At 40.4% G+C, this 10,708-nt stretch overlaps 1 protein-coding gene across 1 annotated transcript; it reads left to right on the top strand.

Moving 5' to 3' along the window:
• Window positions 1-38: 38 nt before the first annotated feature.
• Window positions 39-7,367, top strand: LOC145997491 (uncharacterized). The gene has a single exon (XM_083134600.1). The coding sequence runs from the start codon at window positions 50-52 to the stop codon at window positions 4,433-4,435; it is 4,386 nt and encodes a 1,461-aa protein (XP_082990726.1). The 5' UTR covers window positions 39-49; the 3' UTR covers window positions 4,436-7,367.
• The last annotated feature ends 3,341 nt before the right edge of the window (window positions 7,368-10,708 follow it).

Below are 10,708 nucleotides of genomic sequence, written 5' to 3'. Positions count from 1 at the left end.
AATATTTAAAGGAGTAGGAAAAACGAACAAGGTGGTTCATCTCTGGAAGATGAACTTTGGCCCAGCAGTGTTGCTGATTTGGTGCCTTTTGTTGGTGGCCAGCAACACTGAACATGCTCACTTCCGTGCAGGCGAAGGGACGTTTCCTAATTTTCACCGTTTCTTGTCTGCTCGCCAGACGAGACATGTGCTCTCCGATCTCGAAAGTATTGGGCGTGCTGGCCGTAACAGCAGGCACCAAGGTAATGCCACGTTGGGTGGTAAGAGTGGCGGTACCCACGTTGCCGCGGGGAATGAATCACAAAGTACAAGTCCAAACAGTGCGGTTGTGCCAAGTGTTTCATTCTTGGATTTGGCGTTCGGATGGGATAGGAGCTCTCTTGAGAAAGATGTTGCCGCAGTGTTCAGTAAAGTAGCGTATGGAGGTTCTCAGGCACAGAACGCGACTGGTGGACAAAATGTCAGCAATTCAACCGACGACAAACCTTACAAGTCACTACCTGAGCTCAAAGGAACATTTCAACCAAAGGAACCTGAAATCGTGTTACCATCATCCCCACAGACTCCTCAAAACATCTCTGCTTCACCATCAAACACATCACATCCAGAGTTACCCACATATGTTCCGCCGAGCCGAACTCGTTTCAAACCTCCACTTCCGCCAGATTACGCCAATCCTTTTGCGAACAAACCAATTCTCAGAGGGAGCCAGTCGGAAGGCTCCAGCATCACCGGGAACGGCCCACCTCCACCTCGTCCTCCACCCGAGAGGGAGAGAATACCCATTCGCCCTCCCGATCTGGTAATAGCACCAGGCTCGGAACGGAAGAAGCCTTTAAACACGCCTGCTGGCTTCCTCCCGACGAATGCAACGGTCCTTAAGCCATCTAGGGGAGAAATTGTAACCACTTTTCCATGGGGAGTACCCGTTACGACCCCTGGCAGCACGAGATCTCAAGTGACATATTCCGAAGTTGATAACCAAGGACAGCTTCAGAAAGAGAACCCCGAAGGTAACAACACGGAGTTTGACTTCGTTCCTATCTTGCAGAATCCCACAGCGACTCGCATATTGTCAGGTAGCAGCGGGAAGAAGCAGCCTGTGGAAGGAGGGATCCTCGTTGGCATGGTCCCTCCGTCTGGAGTGGGAACCACATCTCGCAACAGCAGTACTAGTGAAAGTGGAAGCAGTAGTGAAGGTGGTAGTGTTGTTGGTGTTGGCAGCAGCAGCAGCAGTGGTGGTGGTAGTGGTGGCAGCAGTGTGCTGCTGGAGCATGTAAACAAAGACTCCATGATAGACATGAAGCCAGAAACTCCACCGGAGCCAAAACCACCACCTCCAGAACCAGAGCCGGATGAGAAACCCAAGGTTGTTATAGTAGCCGATCCCAATCCACCATTTCCTGAGCCGGATCTAAAACTGAAGAACACTTTCAATGTATGGGGCGTAGCTTGGGATGTCCATGTGTACCTCATGGGCTCTCTCTTCACCTTGTTAGCCCTTTTGTCACTCCTTAATATTATCCGCATCAATGCGTTCCATCAGCTGCTTACAAGAGGCTACTTTGTAATTGTCAATGGGTTTATGTTCGTAATTGGTACTCTTCGAAGCATTTACTTGTTTTACGATGCTTACAATATCCACAGTTCGTACCCGCCAGTAATGTCCAACTTTATGTTAGATATTGTGTTTCCCTGCCTGACATCAGCTTTTGCCGTTTTGTTCTTTGCACTGCTGCAGATTACAAGAGTGCAACTATTTAACCCTCGTATACAAACTCCTGTCATTCTTGCTATTGTACTTGTCTTCCATTTTGTGCTGAATGTCAGTGTTGATGTCGTAGTAGGAAGCGTTCCACATGCAAAGTTCCTGCTTCTTGTCTGCCAAAGCTTCTTCATCCTGTGGTGCGTGGCTCTGTCCCTCGCTTACTTGTATATCTTCAGCGCATTGTACCGGGCTGCATTAAGGAAGCAGGGAGAGATGATAAGAACGACCTTCACGAAGATGCACATTGATGGCGTGTCTTTGCCTAGACGGCTCTCCAACCCAACGCTGGGACTTGCGGTACGTGTAACCTTAGCAACAGCCATGCTGTGTCTTCTGATGTCTGCCGTGCAGCTGTATGGAATGTTTGGAGTTTACGGCATATTGAGTGAGCAGGAGCCGAGACCATGGCCATGGTGGGGCTTCCAGTTTTCAGTTCGGGTAATTGAGATTTCAATGTGCTACCTGATGTCGTTCGTTGCAACGCAGCCACTTCGCCAGTTCGAAATGGAGGAGAAGCAGAGGCACATATTTGCTCTTTTCGCCTGCGGACCAAGTCCAATTAGCTGCGGCCTTGCCCTGTGTAGCTGCGCAGCGACGCCTGCAGAAGAAAACAAAGCGACGGAAGATATGTATCCTACAATCTGCAACACAAATCAAGCTATACGTAATTACGCAATGCATACTGGAAAGAAAGTGTACGATGACTCGTTCCCTTTAAGCAATTTAGTTCCTACCTCCGACACAATGGTGCCAATAACTGCCATACCCAAACGTCGTTCACTCAAGAAATCCGGAACCTTGATGTCATCCTTATCCGAAGGTCGTGCATCCCCAAACTGCCAGATGAATGCTCAGACGTTGCCAGCCACTCATAGTAGACCGTCATCAATGCTGTTTTCGGAAAATGGGTTTGTGAGATTCAGGGCCTCTGGAGACCCGGAACAGCCGATGGAAGAAGTTCTGCAGCAGTCTAGCACGACCAAAAAGGGCTCGTCAGCTCAAGTAAGTTTAGAAGAGGCTATAACAGCTTTTAATAACCCCAGCACTGGATCTTCAACACCTTGCTACAAGAGCATAGACAGCGTGCACTTCTTACGTCACATGCCGTCAGATAAGATAACCGAAGTAGATGTGGAAGAAAGTGCCGAAAAAGCTTTTTATCATCCCAAAATGAACGTGCAGCGAGCATGTGATGCAAGCTCGGTCGACACCGTAAGTAGTTTCCCGGCATCACGAGGGGCTACGAGTGCACACGATATACACTTGTACAAATGTGCGAGCACTTGCAGCTCCGAGAGCGCTGCCAACAGCTTTAATATCCGACTCTTCCCACCGTGCAAGGAAACTCCAGATAGATTCCTCGGGTTTTGCGGGAACACGTACCGGAGCCTGAGCCGATCCCGTCCATGTCCAGAGCCTCTACTCCATCAGGGGGAAACCAGAGGCGGGCGACAGTGGAGCGTGGGGGAACAAACACTTCTAGAGAGGCGGTCTCTTCCGCAAGTTGGCACAAGTCTGGACAATGATGCGAGTCCGACGATGAACAACTTGAGTAAACCTGCCATGGCCGCCTTTCTCCCCCACGGCTCCTTGTCGCCCGCCCCTACCGACACCACTTCAAAATCGGATATAAACGTCGACTTCCTTACCGACTTGTCTACTTCAAATTCTCATGGCAATATAAACAGTTCGAACGACCAGATGCAAGATCTGTCCGATTCTCTGAACTCGATGCCGTCAGGGTATGAAGACGAAGAACACGACTCGGATTCTCCTTCAAACCAGTATCCTGGTTTGAATTTGCAGCTATTAAATAATCAAGAATCTTCTAATGTAATGAAGTGTAGCCCAAACTCGCAAGATATTACACCCGATTCAGCCGTGGTGGCTGACATTACAGACTGTTCAAAAAACGAGCAGGCCCCCGTGGAAAACAGCTACTTTCTGAAGTATAAAGATGCTCCTACCTCACGAGTGTATGACAAAAGTCCTCCGATCCGAACCTTAAAATTGTCAAAATCTACCGGCAGCTCCGTCACGGACATTCTTAGGATAAGTGCTACATCTGTGAATGACATTTTGAACGGTTGCAGTGCGTACACATTTTACCCACTCAAGAATTCTCGTATCCTTAACAAGCTGAAAGGAAGCAACTTCTCGCTTAACGGGCAACATTACAGCTACAGCCCATTGGGTTGCGAGGATCCCATCTACCAGGAAGCCATGTGCCGATACCGCACGGCCGATTGTGATGGGAGGAAGTTTGCAAAACCTTACGCCAAATCGACTGCGAAATTGTCCAAGCATAAAATGGAACCTCAACTCCGACCGCTGCTTCCTCACCCAATCAACTCACGATGCTCTCAAGACTTCATCTGCCCCAATTCCGTGCCATCTCAAGTACTACATCACGACTATTATTTAGTAGACGAGGGAGTACCATACGGTGCGTACGGATTGAGGCAGGAGTTCAGCCCGTGTGAAGGGCACGACAGAGTATGTTATGATGCAGAGCAGGAAACACTTAATGATTTATCTGTAGACACACAGTACAGGGATTTAGGGCAGCTCAACATAACATCCTATGCTTTTGAAGATAGTTCTGCGAATGTTTATCCAGATAACGAGTATTGTGAGCCAAACGTGGGAGAGGAGAGTGTTGTATGAAAATATATAAGTCTGATTGCAAGTTGTTAAAATGAGAGGTTGGATATTTTTAATAATTTCATATTGTAGTTTAAAGAGTACAGAGTTTTTGGTCATCCAGTTGATGTTAATTGTCAGTATTAAAATTGCAGCCAGTATCTATCATTCATTTTCATAAATGTACTGTGTTGGTGTATGTCACAGTAACTCATGTTATTGTCATAAGTGTCATTTGCAACCTTCCCATTTGCTTTTTTCATCATTCTCAGAGGTGCAATAAATTTATTTGTGTTTGTAATAATAATAATAATAATAATAATAATGATGCAGAGTGCAAGAAGTTAATTTTATACTTATTGGACATGTTAATGCGTTTGTTCCCATTTGAAAGCATGAACAAAAAAAATATATTTTCAGAATATTGTCTACAATTATAAGTTTTTATTATGTTTGCAAAATTCAATTAGATGTGATTGAATTTTAAAGTTAATTTAGACTATCAAAATTTAAAATATGAAATTTTGTAAAACACTGTACAACAAGATATTTGTTTTTTCGCTGGGGCTCACCCAGCCTCAAATAAATGGGTACCTGGGGGTGGGAGGCTGGAGCATGGTGCTGATCACATCACCTCCAAAATGCCCTAACCCCACATCCACTAAATGTGCTTTATGCACGGGGGACTTTACCTTTACCTTTGTTCCTGGTTGGTTGTGTCAGAATCATAAAAAATTGTTTTGTGATCAGGAACGTCATATTTTGAAATAATACTCATTTTCCATATGGGTTAGAAAATGTACACATTTTTTTATAATATTATTAAAATGTACATGTGAAACTCGAGAAATGATTATATGCTTATGTAAGCAGAACTTTTAATTCAGTTATTTGTCTAGATGAAGAATCAGTAAATATTTCTGAATTGCTATCCATTTCCAGTATTGTGACTAACCATTTGAACAGTCAGCCTTTCCTTCCGTTTACGTTTCACAGTACTTTTTAGTTGTGTATTCAACTTTAAAATCACTTTATAAACCCAACATAAAATGCCTGTAAATCTATTGTGCAACTTATTTCATGTGCTTGGAGATGAACACTGTACCCCTTGGTTGTGAATGAATGTAGAATTCGTAGGTAGGGAGGGGGGAATGTTGATGTAGGGAATCCTTTGTTCCTTGGAGGATGCAGTATCAGTGCTGTTGTCCAATATTGTTTACTTTGTTGATAGGCTTAACAAGGAGAAAAGTCAAAGCTACAATAATATCATTTTTATTTTGGTCAGACTGATTTCCTGGTTTTTCATTTAGAAAATCTGGTAACTGTGGTTGCACAACACCTCCATAATCAATAAACACAACTTCAATATTGCTACATGTTTTAATAAAGCTGTTTTTAGAATGGGCCGAAAATTGTCAATGAGACATAATTCCAACTTTAGCTTTTCTCGTTGCAAGAAATAAATAAAAGAAGTGTTTCTGCATTTTTACCTACATTTTACCAGTTTTTGGGAAAATGTCCTTCAAACAATCTTTACTGGTGCTTCCAAGTGCTTATTCTGCATTTCTTTGAAACTTATGTTTTAAAACAAACCTTGTATGCTTTCTTCTGGATGACTGAAAATGCTGTCGATATAAATCTTGCAGTGGAAAGAGAAGAGTTCACCTGAATATGCTATACGAGAAGATAAAAGAGAAATAAATCTTGTATAAAGTTTCAATGTTCAAACTAAATGTTCGTGTTTCACATTTGAGTAAATTGTAGATAAGCCAGTAAGATATTCATTCCAGAAGAGTTTTATCTGTAATTTATATTTTCTATTATGTGAAAGTAAACCATTCCATCTACTTAAATATTTCATTGAATGTGAATATTAGTGATTTACATTTATATGTAGTTCATTCTTAAAAAAAAGAAGCTGTCATAAATATATATATATAAAAACATACAAATATATATATAAAGTTCATGCCTGTTACGGTGCTTTATTTTTTGCTGTAAATAGCCTTGTAATTTTTTTCATGCGTACATTTCATCTTAAATTTCATATGAAATGCTGTTTTCCACGGGGGACTTAAAACTTTACGAGTTGTAATGAAAGTATTACGGCATTACCATATATATGTAGTGCCACAGTGTTATATAAGAATACTCTGTATTTACTATACTTATTGAGACTACTTGCTGGTGAGGTTGTCTAGGTATTGCTGGCCATGTTTTTTTGTGCGAGTGAAAATAAAGGTCACAATTTTTGGCCAGCTCTTGTTTGCTGTACGGACCTCTTGAATACGCCAAAATATGTAGGATTCAAGACTTCTGTATATTCAGGCCATGTAAATGCATGTTTTGCAATATCTTTATACAAGAGAGATGTGTAAAAAGTTTAAGAATTAGTAAGTAACCAAAAAGTAAGGTTTCGTGCAGCTTTATAAATAGGTAGCTTTACAATTTTATTACGCACATGATTTATTGAGAAACAGAATGCTTTTGTGCAGCGAAAAGGTAAAGTATTTACATTGCTGTGAAATGTATTTTCTTTCAAAATGCTATACGGAACATAATTGCAGCTAAATTTATTTCTTTATTTACTTTCCAAGCAAAATGGAAACAATTTTGTACCAAAATACTGGTATTATTGAAAAAGCAGTATTTGTATATAATTGCTTAAGGAAATTTGAAGTTGTAGTTTAATATGTTGATTTAGAGAATTTTGGGTATTCTAGTTGATAGGTTGTAAATCGAGCAATATGAAAGGATTTGATGACGTGTTAAGGAGTAATACATTCTTCAGTGGAGGAGGGAGAAGGAAAAGACTGGCTCACCCAGCCGTCACCGAAGTCTCAAAAAGTATAGGTTTGTCCTTATTGATATTTGTGTGTATTGCTACCATGTATGATGTGCGTGTCATGTTCCATATGTTTGTATACAGTCAATAAATCTGTAATAAAGCTCGTGTACAAAACTAAAGTGTGGTTATTTATGGTCACATGCAAGGTTATTAGAAAAAAAAAGAGGTTGTGTAGATGGATTGTTTTCTTCGTGATGATGTAACAGTGGTAAAGGATGAATTGTAAACAAATACTGAATCTTCATACTCTGTCAACCCATTTACAAGTTTCTGGCTTCAGATAAACTGAATGCACAGAGTGGTCTGAAATTCTTGTTACCCCTGTGTTTTTGTATTTCAAGTCTATAGAGCATTTTGTGGCAAGTAATTGGGTTCACTAATGTCCATACAAAAAATTATTGTGGAAACGACCAGCCAAAGTGCAAATTCCAAAAACAACTTTTCTGACGCACATGCAACAAGATTTGCATTTAGTTGTTTAGGCCAATGTTTGTCAATGTATTGAGTGATGCGGATATGAGAAAATGACATGCAGCTTGATCAGGTTTACTGTACAAAGAACATGTGCGGTAACAAGACTTTCAGACAACCTCGCACATAACATGCAATAAAAAGTATTGCCTCATGGTTTAAATGAGCAATAAGAAGCCTTTTGTTTCAATACTTTACAATTTAAACACAAAATGCACTTTACAATGTAATTTGATGAAATTTAGTAAATCACTTTGAGTTTCATGTTGGTCGAAGGTTAATCGCAAAAACCCATTCATTACTTGTCCATGGTTTTGTAGCTTGAAGTTGCTGTCCAATTGTTCGATGGTGCTAGTGACTTTTCCGAAGGTTTGTTCAAGGTTTGTTCCCAAGTGGCACAACTTGCTTGTAGCTTGCCACTCATTGCTTCATTCTGATAGCTCCTTTACATGAAAGTGAAGGCATGGTATTGTATAAGATATTGTTTTGTTTTTTTTGTCTACATTTAGTTTATTCATCTTAAGTGAAAGAACTTTCGTCTGGCAATCCAGTCTTCAGAACACATGTTAGGAATAAAGGCCCATATGAAATTTTGGCCAACACCATTATTCTGCCCAGTGACGTGCGGTGACGTCGACACTTGGGGTAGCAGTCAGTGGCGTGCTCAAGGGGGGGGGTTCGTGTGAGTCACACCCCTCCTCTCTTTAGGGCCAGTATTTCTTCAAAAAAGAAGAATGTCAATAACAGGAAAAGATTGTAAAATTATGAATGAGTACTAGAAAAAAGTACACGTAACCCCCACCCACATTCGAAAATAAAAAAACTATTTGATTTGACTCTAAGCCAGAGATCCTGGGTTCGAATCTCGGATTGGCCATTTGTGTTCTTTGTGTGTGTTCCTTCATCTATTTTGTTGTACCAAAGGTGGCAGAAAAGCGAAGTAAAATAAACCAATTTGAGCAATCAATCAATGATTTGATTTCATTTTTGTTACTTAGCGTCGCTTTTTTGTCACATTTGGTTAATTGTGAAGATGATACGATGAAACTGATGAAGGGACTAGCATAGGGAACACCCATGCCCGGGTCGGGGTTCGAACCCGGAACGCCTGGTGTCGTAGCGCGCTGTGATAACCACTCCCCCGTGCTTTGTTGATTTGGTGACAGGAAACAAAACACAACACACTTTTTTGTAGTTTCTTCAATGATATTCATTTGACTTTTTGAGTTCTGAGATACATTTTTCATTCCAAATTATTTCATTATTCACTGCAACACATAGGACAAGAATGCGCACTCATCACGGATTCCAATCCTGGCCTGGATTGTTCATATGAGGTCCCTTGATCAATTTCATCATATCATCACTCAATCCTCATTTTCGCGATAACCAAATGTGGCAGAAAAGCGAAGTAAAATAAACCAAACCAACAACAATATGAACACGCGTTCTCTTGCCCAAATAAATACATCCGTATTTATGACTGTTACAGGCCAATATATTAGTATATTTAAATAAAACACTACTAAAACGAGAGTCAGAGAGAGCCTGAGCACATATTTGTAATTTAATCATTATATATTCCATATTTGAAAAACATTATTGTCTGCACATAACACGTTCCCATTTTATAAATAATAAAACTACATCCCATATTATACATACACACATATTGTACAACGTGTAAAAGGTTGTGTAAATACAGAGAACATAAGTACTGCAGAAAATTTTACCCTGTGTTCTTTAGAGGATTTACAAAAAAAAATGAGAAACCAATCCCCTATCTGTCCTATAGGAGATAGACTGGGGGACCTGAAAGCCTGGGCTTTCAACCATTGCAGCGGGGGGCGTGGGGGCAAGGGAAGTAGAGGTCGAAATCTTCCTTTTCCTTGGGCCGGCCGTTTCTACCTGGAAACTGGCCTGGCTGAAGAAGAGCGAGCTAGGGTATCCAGCCTGCTTTGCCCGCGGAGAACACCGATGGACGAGAAGTGCGTGGAAAAGAAGGTGTTGCATATGAGCTGTGGTGGCTTTAACAAGACAATAAATATTGTGATTTGAATATAATTCGAGATGTGAGATTGATTGATCTATCTCTGCTAGACTAGCTACTCCTCAGTGCACGTCACTGATTCTGCCAATCCAATGTAAAATTCCAAATGTTCCTCAAACATGAACACGAATGATTTATTATTAGCTTATTTAATTATTATATGTAACTACAGTGGGTTTTGTCTTTAAAAAAAGAAACTCTGCATTTGGCTGGCACATGAATTACGTAGTTATATTTGTAAAAAAACAAAAAATGATAAATTTTTGCACTAAGTTATATACTATTTACAGTTAATGTAATTATACAGACATCTACCAGGAGATACCAGTAAAATATATATTAAGATACCTTGGAACTATCCTACTTTCATTAAAAATCAAATAATGAATGATATCCAATTTCCCCGCACAATTCGTTAGTCCATATATCAGGTAAACAGATCAGATCCCACGTTGAAAACATGCCAGGTAAGCATTGTACATATGATCACAGGGATTGTATGAGAAATGTATACTTTTTACCTTTTCTCCTACAGAAACTGTGTAAAGCGGTTAAATGAAAATGTTCTTGCTGTAAGAAGGCTTCTCATATGCTTTCCTTACCCACGTGAATATGTTTTCCCAATTTCTTCCCAGAGTACACTACATGATGACATCAAGTTGAATATCATCCATTTCAAGGAAATCTCAATTCTCATGTGTTTCTAAAGAATTAGATTATGGTTTAATGTGGTGAAAACTGGGGTGCAACAGTGAATTCTGGAAATGGTCCATCATGAGTCATACGCAATCAAAGTTGTGTTTAGCTGTAGAGGGCCAAGATCTAAAATTAAAACCACACTTTTTGCTTCATAAATTTAAAAGCCATTTTTCAGCACTGAAATAAGCAAAATACATAATAGGGAGTGTTTATATTTGTACTGAACTTC

This window comes from Lepisma saccharinum, chromosome 13 (genome assembly GCF_977018435.1).
Source record: "Lepisma saccharinum chromosome 13, izLepSacc3.1, whole genome shotgun sequence".
NCBI lineage: Eukaryota > Metazoa > Arthropoda > Insecta > Zygentoma > Lepismatidae > Lepisma > Lepisma saccharinum.
The sequence above is the reverse complement of the archived record's forward strand: the minus strand, read 5'-3'. Positions and strand labels throughout refer to the sequence as shown.

What these genes read in the sequence shown, in the direction of transcription:
- LOC145997491 (XM_083134600.1), top strand. Translation starts at nt 50, where the DNA reads ATGAACTTTGGCCCAGCAGTGTTGCTGATTTGGTGCCTTTTGTTGGTG.